The sequence below is a fragment of the Crocodylus porosus genome, unplaced genomic scaffold (genome assembly GCF_001723895.1).
Source record: "Crocodylus porosus isolate Cpor-Errol unplaced genomic scaffold, CroPor_comp1, whole genome shotgun sequence".
Classification (NCBI taxonomy): domain Eukaryota; kingdom Metazoa; phylum Chordata; order Crocodylia; family Crocodylidae; genus Crocodylus; species Crocodylus porosus.
In genome coordinates, this window is record NW_017728943.1 from 12,911,656 (window position 1) to 12,935,841 (window position 24,186).

The following is a 24,186-nucleotide window of genomic DNA, read 5'->3' on the forward strand; positions in this document are numbered from 1 at the left end:
CATGAGGACATCATGGGAGACTAAGTCAAAGGCTTTCTTGAAATCTAGGTGTATAACATTAGCTTCGTCTCCCTTCTTGAGGCAATGTGTCACCTGATTATAGAAAGTAACAAGGTTGGTTAGGTAAGACCTTCCAGTGACAAAGGCATGTTGGTTGGCATTCAAAAGGTTGCCTTCCATTAGCTTGTTGCTGATGAATCTCTTGATGATTTTCTCCAGGATTTTTCCAGGGATGGACGTCAGGCTGATTGGTCTGTAGTTTCCTGGACCTTCCTTCCTTCCTTTTTTGAAGATTGGGACCACATTGGCTCTTTTCCAGTCTTCCAGCACCTCACCCAAGTGCCATGAATTCTCAAATATCTTTGCCATAGAGCGTGCTATGATGTCCACCAGCTCCTTCAAGACTCTTGGGTGCATTCCATCCAGGCCTGTGGACTTATGGACGTCTAGCCTTTCGAGGTGTTCCTTCACCTGATCAGCATCAATTATGGGCCCATCTCCCACCCTCTGGAAGTTTTGTGTTCTGTCTGATACTGTGAACTCTTTGGGTGGGCGGAAGACTGATACAAAGTATTCATTTAGGAGATTGGCCTTTTCTTGGACATCAGACGTCAACTGCCCTATTTTATCTTGCAAGGGTCCAATGTTGCTTTTGTTCTTTTTCCTACCTCCCACATATCTGAAGAAGGACTTTTTGTTGTCTTTGATTCCGATGGCTAGTCTGAGTTTGGTTTCTGCCTTGGCTTTTCTGAACTGCTTTCTACAGGTGCGGGCTAGTGTTGAGTAGTCCTCCTTGGTGACAATTCCCATTTTCCATTTGGTGTAGGCTTCTGTTTTAAGTTTCAGGAGGTCCAACAGTTCCCTGTTTAGCCAAGGGGGCTTTCCTGCCCATTGACTGCATTTCCTGCAGGGCAGGATTGTTCAATATCTTCATTAACAATCTGGAACATAGGATGGAGTGCACCCTCAGCAAGTTTGCAGATGACACCAAGTTGAGGGGAATAGTAGGAAGGTTGGAATAAGATTCAGAATGACCTAGAAAAATTGGAGGATTGGACCAAAAGAAATCTCATGAGGTTCCAAAAGGACAAGTACAAAGTCCTACACTTAGGATGGAAGAATCCCATGCAACGCTACAGGCTTGGAACCAACTAGCTGAGCAGTAGCTCTACAGAAAAGGACCTGGGGGTTACAGTGGACAATAAGCTGGATACGAGTCAACAGTGTGCCCTTGTTTCCAAGAATGCTAACTGGATACTGGGCGCCATTAGTAGGAAAGCTGTCAGCAGATCAAGATAAGTAATTATTCCCCTCTATTCTGCATTGGTGAGGCCACATCTGGAGTAATGTGGTCAGTTTTGGGCCTCCTACTACAGAAAGTGGACAAGTTGGAGAGTCCAGTGGAAGGCAACAAAAATAGTGAGGGGGCTAGGGCACATGACTTCTGAGGAGAGATTGAGGGAACTGGGGCTATTTAGTCTGCGGAAGAGAAGACTGAGAAGGGATTTACTGGCAACCTTCAACTACGTGAATGGTGGTCCCAAAGTGAATGGAGCTAGACTGTTCTTGGTGGTGGTAGAGGATAGAACAAGGGCAAGGGTCTTAAGTTGCAACACGGGAAGTTTAGGTTGGATATTAGGAAAAACTTTCTCACTAGGAGGGTGGTGAAGCACTGGAATGGGTTACCTAGAGAGGCTGTGGAATCTCTAATCTTGAAGGTTTTTAAGGCCCAGCTTGACAAAGTCTTGGCTGGAATGACCTAGCTGGGGATGGTCCTGCTTTGAGCAGGGGGTCAGACTAGATGACCTCCTGAAGTCCCCTCCAACCCTAATTTTCTGTGATTCTATGAGACTTCATAATGCAACTGTAATCTATTTAATAGCATAGTGATTGCAGCAAACAGCAAACAAGAAACAAGCTGTCAAACAGTCGCTATTAGAAGCCTCAAAATGGCACTGTCAGCTGCATGAGCATTGTGTATGATAAGTTTGGGTTAGTGCATAGCCATTTTTTCAATCCTAAATTGATACACTTAGGTGAAGTATACTGTAATGGGGTATCATGAAAGAGGGATCCTGAAGGGAAAACTGTACATGCTGTTTACTATATATATATGCCCCTCTCCAATAACACATTTCAATATCATTCTCTTGAAGTGATTTCATTGAACTTTACAGATGAGGTCTGAAGACAGAATAATAGAAAGCTTCCTATGATCATATCTCATTAAATCTCACAATGTGAAATATAAGTTTCATCTCACAATGAGACAGATAAGTTTCATTGAGGACTGCCTAGCACCTTCTTAGAGAGCAGTAAGTAGTAGGACAAGTAAAGTGGTCTAAAGTAGTAGGTCAAGAGGCCCCTGGAATACATGGTCTGCTCCCCCCTCGTCCCTTCTTGGTTGTTGGCATGAAGTGGAGTAAGGAAGTGTGGTGCATGATAGCTCAGCAAGAAGTGGCAAAGGAGATCCTCAGAGTGAGCAGGGTTTCGTTGTCTCTGGGTCTGGCCCAGCTGTCTCCACAGAGCACTGCTGTTAACCTGGTACTTGGCATCCTCTTCTGCCAACTTCTTTGTTTGATTGTGTGGTGATTCTGCCACAGAGGCCTCCCTCAGGCAGGCTAAACAGGAAGTGGCTGCAGTCAGCTTCTTTGGTAGCAGAAGAAGAGGGGTTTCTGATCATTTTCTAGTAGAGCCCCACTAAAGGCCAAACAATGGCCCAATAATGCTTCGAACCAAATAAGCTCAACATTAGGATAAAAGGGATCCCTTTTGGATAGCTTGGTGTTCTTGTTGCTCTGAGAAATCTGTCAAAGCCATCCTGTGGGCATTGAGGGGTATGACCAGCTTGCCTTGATATAGGTCCCATGTCTGCTTTTCTGCAAGCTTTACTGTGAAACTGTGCCCTTTAACTGCCAAAAAGACTTTTTGGGCATATTTAGTGCAGTAAATGACTTGTCTTTCCTGGAAAAATAATGATGCCAGGCAAGAGAAGCAAACAGGCATAAATCCATGGAGCTCCACTGAAAGTAAATGAAGTCATACCGATCTATAGCAGAGGACACCTAAACTGCTGTATCTATTACTGCTTCCTTTCTTTATCTGGTTCTTTCAGATAATGACAAGGATAAATTATACTTTGATCAGCTCACTCTGGGACCTACTTGTGATCCATGACTGCAGTTTGGGATCCTCTGCTGTAGCCTACCAAAGCCATGTGAAATCATTTAGACAGACAATGAAATGCTGAGATTGACATTTTGGCTAAAAACCATGGGTTAATATCTAATATGAAACTCTGCCATCTGAGCAGGGCTGCACATAATCAAGACTCTGATGTTATGCAAGTAGAAACATCCTCAAATAAGAGAGTCCATTATCACCCACAAGAACACTGGCTCAGCACTGACTGGAAGAAAGAACTCTCTAGCACTTCCTAAAATCTGAAATCTTCAGAGGGAAACTCTCTTTTCAAGCAGCGACCAGATACAACACTGAATTTCCTAAAATTTGATAATTGGCTTTGAGATTATTTTAAAGCAGGATTTCAGTTTTATTTTAAAATGCTTTAAAGACAGCTACCCCCTTCTGTAAATGGATTATTGCGCTACATTAAAACACAGGAACACCTGTATATACAAAGGGAATGACTAAATATTTCTCATCAGTTAGGTCAGAAGAAAATACAAATGAAAAGCTAACAAAGTTTTATATATAAATTTTTGGGGATATGTTATCCAATAACCATACAGCTGATTTAAAAAATAATACAAGCTAATAACTATATCACTAGATGAATACCTTATAACTCATCTCATTTGGATTGTTCCTTGCTCCAACTGTTATGTAAAGAGGGTATTTGCTTCCACATTAGTCATTTACATTGCATGTGTAGACATCTTATTTGCAAGAACAACTGTGATTGATTTATATATGTGCATTTTGTGTATGCAATAGTTTTTTAGTCTTGAAAATCAAATGCTAGTTGTCCAAACACCTAGGTAAATAGCAGCAACCTGTTCTGATCTAGTTCAGATAAGCAGTGTTGTCTAACCAATGCTTTGATGCAGATGTATAGGATTTTAAAATGTATAATCCCAATTTAGTTTAATTTTTAATTATTGAGATTTTAACCAGTAAGATTGCCATATGTAAATTAAAAAGGGAAGGCAAAAGAAAATAGGCAAAGAAAGGAGGAAAACTGATGATTTACATCAGAGATCCCAACATCTTTTCATATAGCAACAGCAAAAAGAGAAGGAGAAAATATAGAGGATCAGGGAAGGATTAGAGTGGGTACCAAAAACCAATCCCCTTCTACGAAACTAGAAGCTTTTCCACAGAGCCAAAGCAAAAGAGAGAACACTGAGTCAGAAGGAAGATGAGTTGGGCTCAGAGTAGTACTGATTATGTCAAACGACAACTTGCAAGTTCATTAGTTAATGCTCTCTCCCTGCAGCTAGTCTTATTTCTGGTTTTATATGATGGCCATTTAGGAAGTGAAATTGGGGTATTTCTTCCCAATAGCATTTCTGTGCAAGGTATGGTTCAAATCTGAAAGGAATCTTATGTGTTACCAGTTGCAGCACTATACCTGGTGAACCTGTGACAGCTCCATCTCTAGCCTTGCTGATCGCTTGATAAACCCATCCTTAGTGGTTGTGACCTTGGGTTGTGGAACTTTGGTCTGGAGCTGGGTGATGGAGTCTGGGAGAGATGCCTCCAGCTCAAGTAATCCTAGGAAAGGTGGAATAGGAATAGGGGTGCAGCAGAAGAGAAGGGAGGGAGGAAGGGAGGGAGAGAGACTTGAACTTTAGTGTAGGCTTAGGTTAATATTTAAATAAATGTTTCCTAATGTGAAACTTTTGAAGATTCCTTACCCTCATAGGTGTTAAGAAAGTAGCTTTTTACCACAAAACGTTCAGAGTGGTTATCTGGAAAATAACCAATTCTGGACAGAGGCCCATAAGGCTGTGATGCAAAATTAGAGTAGTCCTTGATGATGTCTCGTCTCTCCAGCTTCCCCTCCACATTCTTCCCCTTGGCCACCAGCCTCCTGATGGCTGAAAAATAATTGTAGACATGAGTGGTGCTCTGACAGTCATGGTCCTGAAAGAGTCACATCCTAAGGAATTTGGTCAGCCTTCTATTTCTCTAGGACAGAATACAGCCTACAGAACAAAGGTTGCTCAGGCAGGCCCAAACCGCAGATGTGCCCTCATGTTGAACACCAAGTTGCAGCCTTATGACAATGGAATGGCGCAGTCTGAAAATGAAGTCCCAGCCTCCTGTTTTCCTCCCAGTTTACCTTTGACATGCTCGTGTTGAATTCTTTTCACACTCTCTTCTTTGGCTTTCTGACGGTTAAACCAATGAGCATCCAAGCGGCTGACATCCACCTCATTCTGCTTCTCCTCTCGCTGCTTCAGCAACTTTTTTAAGATTTCAAGTCGGAGCTCTTGCAATCTTCAAAAGAGTGAAAGGCAAGGTCTAAACTGTAGGGCTCTACAGAGCTCCCTGGCACCATTGTCACAGCTAAACCCAACAGGTCATTGACCCAATTCTTAAATGTGGCCAGACTGCAAACCTGGCATATGTAGTCTTTTCTAAAAGAGAGTTTCACTGGTGAAAGATGTTAGGTAATAGTCTCTTACATCAAATAAAATTCACAACCCCAGATCAATTGCTTTGATTTCAGCATGCAGCCTCCATGCTCACTCAATGTGATGTCCTCCAAAAACAGTAAGAGGGAGCCATCTGTGTGGAGGGCTTTTCAGTTGGATAGAGTAATTAGATTCTAATTACCCAGGTGATGAGCACCTTTTGTGACTAATAAGTTGGGCAAACTTGAATTGGTGACCTAAAGACAGGGGTCTCTGGCCTTCTCCCAAACCTTTAGCTATCTAATTCCAACTCCATTTGGTTTCCTTACACCAACAGCATGCACAACTTTAGCTCCTACTTTTCTATTTCCTGTTCTCGGAAGGCCCACTCCTTCCTCTCCATGTCATCCATCATCTTCCTCCTCTTCACAACTTGTGAGGCATCATTCAGTGGTGGAAGAGTTGATTCCCAGACATGTTTCTCCCGGGCACGTTCAATCATCTCCACTTCAGCTAGTCCTGCTGGAAGGCCCCGGCCTTTCAGAGAGAAGAAGCAGCATTTCTTTAGGAAGACTACAGATCAGGATGATATTCATCGCTACTGTGCTAAGATATTACAGTGATGGATATAAGAGTGGGTAGTAAATACAAACAGAACAGTTAGAGCAGTAGTTCCCAACCTTTTTAGACTCAAGGCACCCCTCTTCAGACTCAAGGCAGCCCCCAGAAAATGCCAGCTTTTCCCTTGGAGAATGCCACTTGTTTTTTGACTACAGAAAAATAACAGCAATTCTTTTGTTGCAAACAATGCAGAAACGCCACAACACCACAGGTCAGAAGGTTTTTAATAGTATGAATTCCTATTTGAAACCTTTGAGTTTATTTTGTGAATCATGTTTATACACCCAAGCATGCTAACATTGCATGGCACCCTGTGGCACCCTTGAAAGGATCTCAGTACACCCCATGATGCTGCAACACCCTGGTTGAGAAGCACTGACTTTGGAACATGGAAGTAAATACTTCTGAGGCTGCCATCTCCCTGCGCTTTTAAAATGTGGTAAAGACTGGCCTCTGCAGTTGCTACAGTGATATTAAAAGAGGTGTACTCATTTCTCCTACTCCAGGACATAAGGTGGTCACCAGCCAGGGGGTGGATCAGAAAGGCATTTCCTTTCCACAGAATCACGCAGTATATTACAATGCATTTGAGGACCAGCTCCTTCCTCTGAAACATCTACCATGGTAAGCAGTGGGACACTGGTTTTTGTTGGCTCACTAGCATAGGAGTTTTTATATCCCAAATTTCTAACTTGAAGCAGTGGAAGAAATAATTTTATTTACAATACATACTGCCTTTTGAATGAAAACACTTTACAAAGTGCCTCACAGGAGCTCTATTAGGTAAGCCACGTATCCATTTTAAATATGGATAAAATTATGTGTCCCAAGAAAACAGCAAGGAAATGTCAAAGCTGGGAAAAAACTGAAACCATATACCAATTTGGAAACATCCTTCTGCAGTTCTCAGAGTGCATCAGTGCTATTATAACCACGTTTCTTTGTTTTCCAACTCACCCCAAGTAAGAGTTGCAAGTGTCAGCAGTTCTGGGATTGAACCTTGAGGAACTATATATTCTGGGGAGTAGGGGTCAGTCTGAGCTTCACCATCCCGATAATCTGTCTGTGTCCCTACAGTTCGTGATATGGGATACTGTTGTCTAGCACTGATGGAAGATGAGTGAACATATGGATCTGTCCTGTTGAAAAAGAAAAAAAATGCATGTTGTATAAACTGCTGTATTTTATTATTTTTCTTTAATTTATAAAATGCACTAGTTACAAATAGGATTTTCCAAGGTGCTCTGCCTCCGTTTAAGGCTGATTCCACTCAAATGAGCTCCAGTGATTTCATTGAGAACAGAGTTAGCCCACTGCTGAGCACCTCAGAAAAGTCTCTCTCTAGGTGAGCAAACCACGGGCCTTCTGCAGTAGACAGCTTATTATTACATGTAAGCCTCCAGTACACCTGCATCTGAGAGCACTGCATTTCATGATTCAAGGTCCTAGTGCAGTCCAATGTAAATAGCTGCATCTTGATGGCAGTCTGAGCCAGACTCTATGGTTAAGTTAATTATGTGAGTTTCATGCAAGACGTTCAGCACAAGCTGCACTGCTTTTCCACTGACTTCAATGAGAGTTCAAAATGAATGAGTTGGAAGGAGCAGTAGTAAAACACCCAACAGAAGCAAGTAATATAAAGCAGGACTGCGGTAACTTAACACCTTTGCTATCCTGTAATAGGGAACTCTGCCCCAGTCACTTTAAGGGGGAAAGACTGAGGAGCCACGTAACAACAGGACAGCAGGAGCATGAGACTTATTTGAGCTAGGGGGAAAGATGTGTGCATGGTGGAGGAGTCAGGTGACCAGAAGAAAGGTGCCCAGAGGAACATAAGCTTAGCTCCCAAGTCAGAGAAGGCAGTCAGAGGGACATAAGCTCAGCTCCCAAGTGGGAGCAGGCAGTCTGGCCCTGTATTCTGCAGGGAATACTCGAGTGAGAGAGAGAAAGAGAGAGATGGAAGGAGACAGCTGAGAGGGGAGTCTGAAGAATTTGGGGATAATGAGCTAGAGTGGGGATTGATTTTAGCTAAAAGCAGTTTGTTGGTGCCTTAGTTTATGTTTATAACTGCAGGCCCAGGTTGTGGCTACAGGGGAGGTTCAGAGGTCATGCAGTAGGGTGCTAAGAGACTACTGTGTATTAAGCCCTATAAAAGGGTGTAGGTTGTAGCCATGTTGGTCTAAGGACATAGGCAGACAAGGTTCTTTGGATAAATCTGTCTAATAAAAGATACTGGATTTACCTTAAGCCCTGTATAAGGCAGTAATGCAGAGGGCTGGGGCCAGGGAGCCTAAGCCTGAGACAGTGGGCCAAGGCTGAGGGTCTCAGCAAGAGAAAAGGAGCCAGTAAGAAGGCCAAGGCTTAGATGAAGGGCTTTGTGCCCAAGGGACAGAGAGTGTGGATGGGACTGGGAAGTCCCATGAAAAATGATGACAGAGTGACACCTATGAGGCATGGGTGGTTGGAGTCCATGATTAATTAATGTCGCTAAGGTGAGTTGGCCCTATCCATGCCCTCAGGCACTAACAGGGCGTAATCAGCTTTGCCACATGTAAATCCAGGAGGCAAAAGCACAGGGACTGAGATAAGTTTCTCAAGTGAAACACTATTTTCATCAAGGCAGGTAGGACACTGAGAAAGTTACTCTGAAGAGCTGAGACCAGTTATTTTGCCACTAAGGGCCATTGCAGCCACTGTCGGGGCTTGTCCTGTCACACACCCCAGTGCTCCCTGGAAAATATTCAACTAACTCAAGTTGAAGCAATTTTCAGTGACTTTACTGGGAGCGGTGCCCACTGGACAGCACATTTAAATTTGACCCCCATAAAAACTGGATTATGCTAATTTAAGAATACTGTATTGCAAATGATGTAAGAATGTAACATAAGGTATTTGACAAGAAACAATAAAAAAACTCAAAGTCTGACTGTATCAGAGACCTTTCCTCTATGACTCACTCTTGGCTTTCTTTTTAATGCTTCTTGATCACAACATATTCAAGGCACACAGATATCTGATCCCCAGTCATGTAGCGCTGCTTACATATCCCAAACAATGTCAAAACCTACCTGTAGGAATTTATGCCTAAGTTACTCCTTCAGTGATTTCATGGTGGTGGACAGATTCTTTCCACTGTTTTAATGAGCTCACCCTATTGCTTCTCTGTTAAAAATATCTTTTTTTTTTCTGTAATAAAGTTGAACATCATTTATGGCTATAAAAATCCATTGTAACAGTGCTCCTCTGGAGCTCACTACTTACTTTGCCATTGCATAAATAACATTTAGTGGAAATGACTGACTGAAAGGGATGTAAGGCCTGGAAAGAGAGAAAACACATTTAAGACAACAGCCACAAGAATAACATACATAATAACAGAATATTACAGCTTAGCAGAACTGGATCACTCAATAGTAAAAAATGGTCTAGCTCCATTTATTTCATTGGAATTATGTTGATTTTCAGCAGCTGGGGATTTGTCCCTGAGTGTTTAAAAATACTTACAAAATAGCAGTTCTTGCAAGTCTAGTGAGCTTGTGTAACTATGTCATCAGCAATATGTGAGAACTCTTGTTCTGAGTGGGAAAACGTGTTCTAGTTTCTCATTCAGAGAGACCAGTTCTCTCATTTCACTTAACTCTAAGGCCCAGCTTCATTGATTTTTAAGGGAATTAACACTGATTACACTCTAGTAAGAAAAAGAGAATCAAGATCAAGAAGGTTAATGGCTTAGTTCATTGATACGTCAGGATTTAGAATGAGGATGAAGGCTGTTTGGCTGAAAAATAAGTTTGGACCTTTATCTGGTCCTGGTTTAAAGTTCTTTTCTTCTCCATCATACTTATTCTGCTAAAACAATCCTCAAGTTGAAAACCTTCACAGAGAACTTGATATCAAGGGAAAGATCTAGCCCAGCATTTATGATTCTATAGCTATTTTCTGGTTTGCTGTGACATTCAGGGTTGCTTATAAACATCTTCCCTTCCTTGCTCACATGGTCTCTCTCTCCTTTCTTTTATAGTTGAAGAAGTTACCATAGGTGTTTTCAGTCTTTCATTTCTGTCTGGTCATACTGTGCTGCTACTCTGTGATTCACACTTGTAGGCTTTACTAGCCCAAATTTACCAGCTTTCTAGAACACATCTAAAACATATGGTCCATAGACTAGATTTGGTCCTCAGAGCTGCTGAATATAGCCCATGGGGCTCCTGCCAGGCCAGGTAATATGGGAGAAGGCTAGCGGAAGACGGGGCCTTTTGCAGAATTCAAGGTTCCAGGGCTGCTTTGGACATGGCTGTCGACAGCAGGGGGATGAGTGAAGGCTATGAAAATACAACCCTGCTCACCCTGTGGCCACTTGGCATTCTGCTCTTTGCACACAGCTGTTTGAACCACTGTCATCACTGATTCTTCTACCGCCATCACTGCTAGTGGCCCCCCACCAGCTCTGCCACAGCTGCTGCTGGCCCCACTGCCTCCTCCGCTGTGATTCAGCCCAGAGCACAGGGTGAGTTTGATACCCCTGGTCTAGAGTTAGAAACTAATATTTTAATGTAGTTGGAAAATAAAATTCCAAGCTTCTTTTAGCTGGTAGAAAAATGTCTTGAGTGCCAGAAGCTCTTAAGATAGCAGCTGCTAAAATTGTGTGGCACTTCAAACTGGAGTTGAAAAGCATCACAGTAATCACATGATGTTACTATTGGTTGAGGTTACTACTGACTATGTTCTCAATTCCTTGTATATGTTTGGGTTTTCTAAAGCTTAAACAAATCCTGGCATGAACCCCAACAACATCAATCACCTTTTAAGATAAGCCATGCTTTAGATTTATCTAATTTGATGTTTCCTTCTTTACATGACTATAGTTTCTGAAGTACTTGGAAAATGAAAGGTGCTAAAAGTCCAAAGTATTATTATTAATTTCTTGTTTAGGTACAAGTTATAGGAATTGTTGTCATCCAAATAACGATGTGTCTGGCTACCAAGTTTCTTTAGTAGCCTCTGAAAGACAATGAAAAGTTTATTTTAACCTTGTGGCAGTGGATAAGTTGGTCTATGTCTTTAAACTGCTAACGTAACTAAATGTCTTTGATTCATTTAGACAACTGGATTTAACAAGGGCCAGGTTTGCTAACAGCCTTAAAACTAGTACCCTGAAGTGAATGGTGTTGAATTTGCCAATGCTAGCAGTGAATTTATCCCAGGGTACCTCTAGACTAGGATGCATTCGGTATGTCATGAGATAACTGCTGGCTCAAACTCTATCCCATGTTTTTAGCTTAATGACAAACTGCAGAGTAATTCTTGGGGGTTGAGTTTTTGCAAGATGGAACATTTGTCTGGTGAAAAATGTATCTGATATTCCTGGTGCTTTTCTCACCAGTAGGTACTGCAAATTTAAAAATCATAAGAGCAGTAGGGCTAGAAGGGACCCTGTCCAACTTGTTAGCAAAACTACACAGGCAATCTCAAGTACAACCACAGCACAACCACCCTAGCCTGCCACAGGTAAAGCAAGGGGACCATGGTAGCAAATGCCCTGCTGCAGCGATGTTGTTAAATCATCTGGTATATTAAAAAAATTCTAATGTAGCTTAGCAGAAGGCAGGATAGATTTGCACCTCTAGACAAGTGGTTTTCAACCTGTGGTCCAACCTGTGGTCACCCCTGGGGGTCCACAGACTGCGTCTAAGGGGGTCCACGAATGGTGACTAATTAATCAAAAGTATATGAATACCCACACTTATAATTCAGAGGGTTCACACCTCCATTTGAAATTTCCAAAGCGATCCACACCTCAACATTTTTTAGGGGTCCGCAAATGAAAATAGGTTGAAAACCACTGATCTAGACTAGGTGAGGGCAGTGTATTTGATAAGCAGGGATGTGTACAGTGTTCCTGTCAGATAAGGAAAGACAGAGAGAAACACGTGCCCTGAACTCCCAGTGAGGGTAATCAGTTTCGCCTAAAACTCTCTCCATTGGCTTGGACCCTATCCTTCCCCTTCATGCAAAAGAGTCTCATAACCTTGACCCTCTCTGAGCAACTGCTGAGCAGAGAATAGCTGCTGCATTTGGCTATACAACATCTAACTCCTTCTTTGAAAGCTTTTTGAGATACGTGGAATGTAAAAAGTGTTGTGATGTTCGACTTGACTGGTGTAGGAAATCCACATACTAATGATCAAAGAAGTGATGCTTAAGGACTTCACACTTTCAGCAATCTCAAAGCTAAGCAAGGGCTAGATTCCAACTTCTATAGTATTAGTGTAAAATTCAGACTAATTCCACAGATGTGTCTGGAGTTATATCAGTGTAAAATAGGGACTGGCTGAAATTGGAATTTGGCAGATTCATATACAATAGTTACTCATTCACTCCTCACCGTTCAAAGTATTTGTAGCGATTCCTTCCAGTAACTTCAGGATCTTCATAAACTATCTGAGGAATCTGAAGAGAAGGCTGAAATCTATAAATCAAAACATAGGTTTCATTAATGTAACTTATATTTTAATGGAGTATACTCAGAAATGTTCTGTTTTTTCTATGCTTCATTATTATCATTATTATTTCACTATGTGCTTGCACAGCTAAAACGTAATCATTTCAGATTCCATAATGAAGTAGCAGACAAGCCTCCAACTGCATAAGTAACACCAATATTATGAATGTATGTAAGTTATTCCATAGTCTCAGGCACAGTATGGCAGCTCTATATGTAATGGAAACTTCATATTGTGCACAGACAAAGTCATTCATATATTACCTTTTTTAAAAACTTTTTTTTGGTCAAATTGGCCTGGAAATATTTCCCCAATGGAGATTACCCATTCAAAATTTCCTGGGATTTAAAGTTCAACTTCTTTTACTTCTATGGGAGTCTATGCATGCAGGTACACAAAAGAGTCTGAATACTTTTGATCAGCCAAAATTTTAGGGAAGAGATACAATGAAGGAAGTGAGAGATTTACCTTCACTAAAAATAGAGCTAGAGCTTTTCTTCAGACACAGAAATGACAGACTCTCAAGCCTTCACTCTAGGTCCTTTAACAGTGAAGAAAAATTAGGCCGACTGTAGGGATGGGTTTAAGGAGTGTGCTAGCTGGAACATATCCCTTGTAAACACAGCCTCTCTTTGCTGTTTTCACACCTTGAAGGAATCAACACTGAGTCTGAAGTAGAAAATTAGATGCTCTGCTTCCCTCCTGACCTCTTAGAGATTGCCTTTGATGCACCAAGTTCAAGAACACATAGGATTTATTGGTCACTGTAACAGGCAGGGAGTAGGGAGTCTTCTATCTAGTGAAAGTTGACCGCTAGTTTTACTACTTGGTGGAATTCAATCATTTCCCTGCCTTCTCTCTGAACCTTTTCAACCTCCTGAAGGAGAATGACAGCCCTAGGAAAACTTCATACCATGTTCCTTGAGAAAATTGTTCCATACATCCCACAACTCCAAACATGTAGTCATGTTTTGACTACACCTAAGTATGGCTACTTACGAGAAGCCTGAATCTAATTTAATATAAAATGGAATCAAATGCTGCTGCCCTAATTTTGAAAAGGACAGTATAGTTTGCAGGTGCACAGATATCAGTATGTAATGTAGTTTAACAGCTTGCATAGAAAAGAATTGCTATGTCCTGTGATGTTTTGTCTCTAAGGACCTTGCATGGTATGACCCTGAGCCTCATGGTATAACTTGGTGACCTCAGTTCAGCCAGCCACTGCCCTGCACACTGTACAGAGTCTGATGCTTCATTAATCCTTTCTGATATACCTTCTACTATGTTGTAAAGATAGTTTAAAATAACACCTTCCTAGCAGCTGGCCCAATGTCCTGAGTCAAGAGTCAGCCTTATAATCTGAAGTATTTTCCTGGCTCTGACTAACCTTTAATTGTATCTGCAGTTCAAATGAGTCAGCTGGGCTGAGCTCTGTTACCATCACCTGGGGCTTTACCTGTCAGAGTGCTGCTCCATCCAGATGGATTCTTATTTCCTTCAGTACAGGTGGGCATTTAATTTACTGATCTGACTTTATTAGCGTAAGCCACTCATCCCATCAAAGTACAATTATAGCCATAACAGGGACTGGGTAAAATACTACATGGATATTGCTCCTTCTGTGCCCTTGAAGTATACCTGCTGGCTTTGCTGATTATAAGCAAGCATTTAATGCTGTTAGCCCTGCGGTGCCAACACAGCCAGTGGCAAGCAACCTGGGTAACATACTGTCTTCTGTGTCAGCAATCCTTATTCAGAGCCAGTCAAAACTTGGTGACTGACACAAGATTTTAAAAAATTATTTTGCAAACATTTTGAAATGCTGAAATTTAGAGGGAAAAAAATCATGTTTTTGTTTGCTACCCAGGGAACTGTATCACATAAACAGGTCAGAGTCTAAAAGTGATTTATTGATTAATTTTATGTACCAAGTAAAACTGAAAACAATCAGTTCTGCTATGAGCAACTGTCCTGAATAGAACTACAGGGAAACTCAGGACCAGTAAATAAGTGAAAAAACTTACATACATGCTGAAGTACTTTGGCCAAGTAAGATTTTAATTGGACACACTGCAAAATAGAGTTCCACAGGTGAATTTGTCTGTTTGAAGAAGGCCCTACCCATGTCTGGTCTGTCTAGAACCTTGGTAGGAACAGCAAGGAAAACATAACCTGTCTCAGCCTTTGATGAGGAGTGAAGGGGAAAAGACTACTGCTGAAGTAACTCAGGCCTGGATCATTGAGGCCTTGATCTCTTCCACTGTCCACAACAGCTTGAAATAAATCTGCTTTGGTTTACTCACGAGCAGTGCAGAGCAGATATGACAGGGCTGAAGAAATATATAATGGTTTCACTCTAAGAAGCTGATGGGCAGCCATTTTCTATAACAGCTGCCATCTCAGAATCAATTTCAAGGGCAAACAGCCAGGAGCAAATTGCAGCTTCCTAACCTGTATGGTACATTTTATGCATCCTATTTAAAAAAAAAAATCCAAGTAGAGAACACTTACACAGTCAGCTGCTGAAGAGCCTCCAGGCGCTGCTGAGCCCTCCCTCTCCATCTTTGGTCAATAAATGGTGGCACAGGATCTTTTCCCTCAAAGCGTAGATTGTACCCAGGATAATGGATCAGGCTGCTAAACATGGTTTTAAATATCGGCACATTCCTCTAGTGTTAATGTAGAGACAAAGTGGGGATAGGCAGTTACTTAGTAATTCCTCATGGCAATAAGGTATTTGTATATATACAGAAACAATATGGCACAAACAGTATACAGAACAAGGAGGGCAATAAACTTGGGTTTTAGGGATGGAGACATTCTGTCTATAAGACATGTTTCCCTAGATGTGAAGCACATTAGGCAAGCTGCAGTGAACATGAATAGAACTCCTGTGGCTTATCTACACTGCCATGATGCTAGATTCTGGCAGAGGGAGGGAGGGAGAAGAAGCAAGTCTTGTGTACAAACCATGCCCATGCTCCACCAACTCAAGTCTTCAGGCATGCTCCAACCAAACACAGAGTTTGCTAGCTGAAGCAGCTCTCAGCTTGTCTCCAATGGCTGCTCTCAGGTGTGCTGGAAACCAAGGGCTCAAGATTGGCCAGAAGGGTGAGACTACAGCAGCTTCACTTTCCATTTTGGAGCCTGCCCTCGACTCAGGTGGGCAAATTCTGGGCAGGATGTCCTCAAGCTCTCTGGGTGCTGTAACCTGGCTTGTTTATAAGAATCAGATTTAATTAAAAAATACCCATACAAAAACCTAAGGACTTGTCTACATGGAGGAGTTACTGCACATTAAACTACAGCATGAAATACACTGCGCTAGTTACTCTGCATTTACTCCCTTACTGCATGCTAAGTATGTCCACAAACTGTGAGATCACATATTTTGTAAGTGGAGTGAGTTATTCTGCAAACAAACATTCCTAGTGGGCACTAAGGGTGGTCCCATAGGGAGTTAGTCAACACTGTTACTTATTCCATTATTCATCAAAGCATGCATTAAAGGCATTAAAGGAGAGAAAGTATTGTGTTGTGAAGATCTGTAGTTTTCTGAGTGATAGTTCATTTTGGGAAGAAGCTTTTACTGACAGATGTTAAGATAGATGAGGACTCCATTTTCAAAAGTTCTGGGAACAATCAGCTAAAGGTATTTGAACCATATTCATTTTCTTAAATAGCATAGCCCAAGAATTCAAAATTGGCTTGTTCTCTATTGTACACTTGATACTTCAGTGTACTTTATTCAGATGCCCAGAGCTGTTGAGAAGCATGCGCTAAAGAAATGAAAAGGAAAAAATAAATGAGATGGGGGGAACATGGAATTTGTTTGCCTAAAAGGAGTCTGGATGAGAAGGGGAGACTTTCATAGAATTGGTACACTTTAGAAATGGAAATAATCTAAAACTGGGTCTTGTTTTTTTCATATTAGAAAGGATATGGTCTGCACAGGTTAGACAACAAGGTGTTCATGCACTAGGGTCCCTTCTAGATATCTGAAGTCTGCTGGCTATTGTCAGGGAACTGTTTATATACTTGGTTTACACATTAAGAGCCCTCAGAGCTAAGGGCACCAGAAAGATTTTTTGGGGGTGTTTCTATGCCCTTGGCTACTTGCACAGAAGGGGCACAATACAAGTACCTGTCACAGCAGGATCTGAGCTTGGTTAACCCAGGGGTGGGCAAAATACAGCCCATAGGCTGGATCCAGCCCGTGAGGCCATTCTATCCGGCCTGTGGGGCCCCTAAAAAAATTTAGAAAATTAATATCAATCTGCCCTTGGTTCCTGTCAAAAATGTCAGGAACCAAGGGCAGTAGGACCCAGGGGAAAACCAGAGGGCTCCAACAACAGCAGGGCCTGCCTGGCCCTGCCCCCCAGCCAGGAGCCCCATTGGGGGCTTTTGGCCTGGGACCACATGGCTGCCCCACACTGGAACCACCACCCTGCACTGCAGCCACTCACAGCCTGCCTGGGGCTGCCTGTCCCTGCTCCAGACAGCCCCGCATGGACTGTGAGTGGCTGCAGCAGGGAGCACAGGCCATGGGGCAGGGGAGGGGCTGCTTTCCCCCCTCCCCCCATGCTCAGCTTTTCCCTGGGCTCCTTCCCTGCTCCTTCCCGGTGCAGAGGAAAGTACCCCATGGCCAGCGCTACTTGCTGCAGCTGCTCGCAGCCTGGGTCAGGCTGTCCTGAGCAAGCACAGGCAGTCCCAGGCAGGCTGCGAGTGGCTGAAGCGTGGGACACTGGGCACAGGGTGGGCAAGGGGCCACTTCTCCCTGCCACGCTCAGCACCACCTTGTAACCCAGCCCCATTGCCATCCTGGGCCCCGTGCTGGCTCCAGCCTTGCCCACCGGGGCTGTGCACAGTGACAGCAGCTGTGGCCCCCCTGCTTGCCTCACCAGGCAGTGTTTGCCACTGCTTCCTCTGGGCTGCCCAGTGCGCAAGCTCTGGGCAGGCGGCAGCAGCCAACACTGCTTGGCGTGGCAAGCCAGGGGGCCGCAGCGGCTGCCGCCACATGCAGCCTCAATGGGTGAGCCCGGAGCTGGTGCAGGGCCAGGCTGGCAGCAGGGCAGGGTTACAAGCTGGTGCTGAGTGCAGGTAAAAGCAGACCCTTGCGTGCCCCGCACTGTAGCCGCTTACAGCCTGCATGGGGCTGTCTGTGCCTGCTCCAGATGGCCCTGTGTGGGCTGCAAGCACCTGCAGCAGGGAGCACTGGCCACGGAGCAGGTGAGGGGCCACTTTACCCTGTGCTCAGCACCAGCTTATTCCCTGCCAGCGAGCAGGGGGTCGGGGCTGTGCGCTGCCTCCGGCCTGTACCACAGGGCTGGGGGGGGGCACTGGGAGTGACTGGGCGGGGTGCCACCAGGACCATGGGGCCCGCACCCGTGTCCCAGGGTTAGTGCCAGTGGGGGCCCAGGCAGAGTGGCAGGAGCATGGGGTCCCAGCCAGCAGGGGCTCAATGGAGCTGGGCCAGCTCCCCACTCTCCCTATTGGTGCAGCTCAGCCTGGCTCCACAGAGCCCTGCCAGCCTGTGCCCCGCTTTGGGACATTGGTCCCAAGATAGTGACCAGGGGGCAGGGCATCTATCAAGGGGCAGGGCTACCCATGTGGCCCTCGACAGCCTGCCAAAACTGGGTAAGTGGCCCTCTGCCTGAAATAATTGCCCGCTCCTGATTTATTCTGTCTAGCCTCAAGTGATATGCAGTTGCCGTGCTACAGGGAACTAAGTGACCCTGCATGAATTGCTTACGCCCAGACCATAAGACGCAGTTTGATATTTAACGTTCCTTTAGGATTTGCAGTGAAACCAACGTAAGGGAATTCATTGTAGTATAAATCTTTAGCAGAGTTTTAGAATAGCAGTTCTCAACCTTTTTACCTCACGTCCCACCAACCATTTTGTCAAAAATCCCTGATCCCACCATGATAAAAACAAAACCCCACAAAATTGCACTGTTTGAGATATCTGTTGATTAAGCTATATGACGTGAAAACAACTGATTTTTTCAGTCGGGCAATGAGTTGATGTCCCACCTACACGACCTTCATATCCCACCAGTTGAGAGAGACTGTTTTGGAGGACATCCAAAAGTTTCAGATGATCAGGGTTCAGGATAAGTAGGATAGTGGCAATCCATGAAACTTGCTTTCAAAAGCTTTATTAGCTCCACTACTGAAATGTTGCATAGAGGATGTCAGCTTACATTAACAAGACTGCACTCCAGAGAACAGAATCCTGCTAGCAGGCTCATTCAGGGTCCTTCCTAAACCCAGAAGGACAAAATCAAAAAGACTTTTTTGACATCTTATTCCTTGTATAATTGCAACATATCCCCTCCTTTTTGGCATTCTAACTGGATGGCAAATATTGTTAGCCATGTTAGTCTAACATCAAGGAGAAGACAGGGTAGATTTGTACCTTACAGACATACAAACTGTGTGTGTATACATACATACATACATACATACATACATATATACATATGTATGTATGTATATAGCACAAGCTTTCTTGGACTGAAGCTCACTTCATCAGATGCTGTCATTCACTTAGCATCTGGTGAAGTTTTAGCCCACAAAAGTTTGTGATATAGATAATATACTGTAACAGGGGCCAAGCCCTGTTACTGTAAGTAAGGCTAGGAAGTACAGGTAGAAAGCTGCAGAGCAGCTAGATAGTGGACAGCTGGCAGCTGATTAGATAATGGCCTGCTGGGATGGCCTCAGCTCAGAAGGAGGCGGATACAGGGGTTATATAATCCCTGTACCTGAGGCAGAGATAGCAGTCTGACTTGGACAGAGTTGGAGGAAGGAGCTTATAGCTGGGAGCTCTGTAGGGAATTGGAGACTGACCCTGACTGCATTAATTGAAGGAGCTCCCTGTGCATGAAGTATAGAAGCAGTACCACAGACTGGTGAGGCAACTGAGTAGCCCCCTAGGGCCAGAGTTGGTAGGAGCCAGCAAGATGAGGAAGGAGTCTGGGGAAGGTTTTTAGAAAGGCTCCCCAGTTGCAGTGTAACTATAGTTGAGTATTGCTCATTGCATTTTGTGAGCTGTGAAGCATGGGAGTGGCTGAAGGAGAGAAAAGGGGGCCACTGAAGATGCCCCAGAAAGGTCTAGTTTACTGCTGGATTGGCAGTAAGCCAAGCAAATGGTGAGTAGCAAATGGTGAAGAGGCTGTCAGTGCCCCAAGGGATTAGGTAAAAGTGCAAGAACCCTGAAAGACTATGCAGAGCAGGACACCCAAGACTGCACTGTGGTTCTCGGAGCTACACTCCCAGTACATCACTCCCAGTATCTACATATGCACTTAACTTTTGCAGCAGTCCTAACTTGCCATAGTGTAAAGCCTCACAGTCTACATGTGTGATGCTATTACACAGCAGCAACCTAATTTTTGTTGCCATAAGATAGTCAGGGACAGTACTATCTTACAGTGGTGAAAATACCTGCCTAAATGCACATGTAAATACTGAGCTGGGTATAAATTATGCCTTATTAACCCAGGCAGCAGGGGGCCAGACCCTGCTTACTGCCAAGGCACAAGGCTCTCCTCTTTGGGCACGCTTGTGCCCCAGTCAGCTCCTCTGCTGTCTGGCACTGGGACCTGAAGCCTGGAGATGTCCCCTGAGACTGCTGCCAGCCTAAGGCTGTTTCCCCCCCTACTCAAACTGCTGTGGTCCTAGGCATATGTGAAGATGCAGCTTGAAGGAGCAGCTGACTCCAGCGCAAACTGTGCCTGAGTTTATTGAGGTACGCTAACTGCAGATGTAGATGTGTCCCCAGAGTATAAGAACATCAAAAGTATGGCAGGTGAGGACAAACATGAGTATCCAGGGATACGAGTATAAGCAACAGGATTAGAGTGGCCACAAGGCGGTGCAAGTTCTGCTGCTAGCAGTGAATCCCATTACATAGATATGTATCTTAGGCTATAACAGGGGTGGGCAAAATGTGGCCTAGGGGCTGGATGTGGCCTGCCAGGCCATTCTATCTGGCTCACGGTGCCCCTAAAAAATTAGAAAATTAATATTTATCTGCCTCTGGATGCCTATCATGCAGCCCTCCATGGCTTGCCAAAACTCAGTAAGCAGCCCTCCGCCCGAAATAATTGCCCATCCCTGGGCTATAAGGTTCAAATCTACCCTGCCTTCTACTTTCATATAAGAAACTGCAGCTCATGTAGGTGTATCTATATTAGCTTTAAACTAGTTTGGTCAAGTATTGAAAGCAGTGTGCCTATGGAGGCACATAGCTCAGAGGGAGCTAACAAAGATATCTACAAGGGTGTTTTGCACAACCCTGTGCTGCCATAAGCTGCCCTACTATTGGGGCCCACCTGACTCATTTAAAACTATCTCAAGTATTGTCCTATTTTGATAAGTCAATCTCCTTCCCCTGCTCCCTGCAGAAGAATCACACTTGGAGTTGATCTATGCACATAAAGTTGATCTATGTTTGGGGGGCCCCTGATAATCCTAACATTTGCACTCACAATATTTTAGTGCATGCAATAGAAAGGACAGATCTCTCTTTCCTCTCCCTTGCCCCTGCCACCTAGTAATTTTTTCTTTTAATATTGTTAGTGTATTTAACCCTTCGGATCTTTTCCTTGGTTATTTCTGTCTTTTGTGGGATTATGTGAGAGCAAGAACAGTGCAAGGTCTTTATCTGTAGTTATTGACTTATTTCTGGAGACAAAAGCTGTTCGGAGCGTTTTGTCTTCTAAAAGTGAGCCTGGAAACATGGAGTTGATTAATAGTTGGAACAGTGTGATATGTCTACAAGTGCTGAAGCAACTTTTTTCCCTTCACTTGCACCTAATAATATGTCACTTAAGGAGCTGGAGATGGACAAAGAACTCTTTGCTTCCCAGCTGCTAGTGCAGTCAGCCCAGGCTCATGAGAAGTAAAGATGAACTCTGCCACTAACGGGTGGGCACAAGGACAAGAACCACACAAGAAGGACATGTGTGACCAGACTCTGGAACAGACTCCCAGGGTACATGCATGCACCACCCCTGCTGGAGATCTTTAAAAGCAGACTGAATGTACACCTCACTGGGGTTATTTGACCCCAGTCGTCTTTCCTGCCCAGAGCAGGGGGGCTGGACCCAATGATCTCATGAGGTTCCTTCCAGCCCTAAACTTCTGTGAACCCTAGCTCAGTGGCTTGCACTGATGGAGGGAAAAGGCTTGGGGTTGAGATTGCTCAAGGATAATGAAAGGGGATATCTGTGTCTCTCTCTTTCAACATAATAGCAGCTTTCAACTACCTGCAGGGCAGGTCCAAAGAGGATGGAGCTGGACTGTTTTCAGTGGTCAGATGACAGAACAAGGAGCAATGGACTCAAGTTGCAGCAAGGGAAGTTTAGGTTGGATATTAAGACAAATTTTCTCACTAAGACGGTGGTGAAGCACTGGCACGGGTTACCCAGAAAGGTGGTGGAAGCTCTGTGCTTGGAGGGTTTTAAGGCCCGCCTTGACAGAGCCTTGGCTGGGATGATCTAGTCAGGGCTGGTCCTGCTCTGATGGGGGGTTGGGAGGGACCTCAGGAGGTCATCTAGTCCAACCCTCATTTTCTACAATTCTATCACTAAATGAAGTTCACAAATAAGTTTTCCTAAGGGGCAGGTTATTCTGTAACTGTCTCCATCCTTGAAAGTTTTTAAGTCCTGGCTAGACAAAGCGGTGGCTGGGATGATCTAGTTGAGGCTGGTCCTGCCTTGAGCAGGGGGCTAGACTATAGCAGTGGCCCTCAATCTTTTTTGGTACTAGGACCCATTCATAAACACTGGTGGCCCGAGCCCCCAGTATGGGGGGCCCCAAGCAGCTGCCCACAGGCTGGAGCTCTGCCTCCTAAAAGGAGAAGCCCTGGTTTCCCACGCTTTTGTCCTATAAAGCAGAGTCCATTTTCAAAGTGTGTTCCTGACCCTTCCGTATACTCTTGCAACCCACTTTGGGTGGGAGCCCGGGGCGAGGAGCACTGCATTACAGGCGCGTCTGCCGTCCCTTCCCGCCCCGTTTCTAGGGGCCGGGCGGGAGGGCGGTGTCCGGCGGGGGCGGCTCCTACCAGTTGGGCATAGCCGAGGCGGGCCCGCCCGGCGGCCTTGGCGTGGTCCCTCTCGCTGGACAACGTATGCAGGGGGTCTGCAACAAAAGGAGGTGGTGCTGAGGGGCAGGCCCGGACGCCCGGCCCCCCCTGCCCCCGCCGGTTCCCCCCCGCCGCACGCGGCGGGCCCGACGGCTGGCTGTCTTGGCGCCGCTACCGTAGAGGAAGTCGAAAGCGCGGGCGGGCGCCATGGCCGGGCGGGCGCGGGCGCTGCCCGGCCCCGGCACCGTCTGGGTCACCGCGAAGCTCATCGTGGTGTCAGGCCGCGTCGCCATGGCAACTGCGCCGCCGGGCTCGGGGGCGGGGTTGGAGGCTCCGTCCCCACCCCTACAGCGCTTCCTCCCAGCCAATCAGCTCGCCGCCACTTGCAAGCCCCGCCCCTCCCGTGTTCAGCCCCGCCCCCCAGCCAGGCTTGGGGGTGGGGGGCGGGGAGAGGTAAAGAGGTGGGATCCCTGGGTTGGCGGGGAGAGCCAATCGGTTCGTCCCTAGCCCGCCCTCTCCTCAGTGCCCTTCCCCCACTGCACTCTTGCTCCCCCATCCATGTAGACGTTCCCCCGCCCCACCTAACCTAACCCCCCTCCACTCTCCAGCCCCCGACACCCACTGCTGTACCCTCTCCTCAGCCCTGTGTTTCCTTCCTTTCCCCCCCAATATATTAAACTGAGGGTTTCCTTGTCCTCCTACAGCTGGGTGACACAGAACTAGCAAGGAGGGTGGGCAGCCTCAAGTGCAGCTCTAGGAGCCCCCTGGGGACCAGGGTTTGGGGCAGACTCTAAACCCAGCTCCTGTCCTTTTTGTGCCCATTCCCTCCAGCGGCAGGTGTCCAGACCAAAACAGCTACCAAAAACTTGGCCTGGGATAAGTTTCCCTCCCTGTAGCAGAACAAGGTATCCCAGCCCTACGCATGGGGTGCACTGGCAGAGAGCACAGGACAGCCACCTGCTTTCCCCATGCTGTGCCAACGCACAGTATTGTGGCAGCATTTTATCACCCAGCCCCAACTGGGCAAGAAAATTATGAGGAGGGTGCTGTGACACCGGCTGGGGGTGTGAACCATGGGAGGCAATGTGGCTGTTCTCTTTGGGGACTGGTTTGCAATGGAAGGATCGCTCGTTTCTCGCACTCACATCCTCCTCCTCGTAGATCTGCCCAGGCTATGGCATTGTTTCTTAGCCTTCAGGTTGTCAAGCTCTTATTAAAGGACAAAACTAGTGCTCTCCCTCCAACCCTATTCCTTGCCCTTATATGCATGCCCCTTAATGTAAAAGTATATAGCTCTGAGAAGCCTGTATAATGGATGTGTATGGGTGTTTTGAGGTTGACGGAATATATTTGACTGGAT

At 45.1% G+C, this 24,186-nt stretch overlaps 1 protein-coding gene across 3 annotated transcripts in view; it reads right to left on the minus strand.

Moving 5' to 3' along the window:
- Nucleotides 1-23,144, minus strand: part of MAATS1 (MYCBP associated and testis expressed 1) — a 55,145-nt gene extending 32,001 nt beyond the window's left edge. For all 3 annotated transcript variants that reach the window (XM_019548722.1, XM_019548721.1, XM_019548720.1), the window contains exons 1-10: nucleotides 23,002-23,144; nucleotides 22,806-22,882; nucleotides 15,242-15,399; nucleotides 12,610-12,693; nucleotides 9,486-9,542; nucleotides 7,182-7,363; nucleotides 5,963-6,140; nucleotides 5,309-5,466; nucleotides 4,881-5,063; nucleotides 4,595-4,737 (exon numbers count right to left, since the gene is read on the minus strand). In XM_019548722.1, coding sequence (XP_019404267.1) covers nucleotides 4,595-4,737; nucleotides 4,881-5,063; nucleotides 5,309-5,466; nucleotides 5,963-6,140; nucleotides 7,182-7,363; nucleotides 9,486-9,542; nucleotides 12,610-12,693; nucleotides 15,242-15,399; nucleotides 22,806-22,882; nucleotides 23,002-23,119 — 1,338 coding nt within the window. In that variant the 5' untranslated portion in view covers nucleotides 23,120-23,144. The remainder of the gene's footprint in view (nucleotides 1-4,594; nucleotides 4,738-4,880; nucleotides 5,064-5,308; nucleotides 5,467-5,962; nucleotides 6,141-7,181; nucleotides 7,364-9,485; nucleotides 9,543-12,609; nucleotides 12,694-15,241; nucleotides 15,400-22,805; nucleotides 22,883-23,001) is intronic.
- Nucleotides 23,145-24,186: the final 1,042 nt, after the last annotated feature.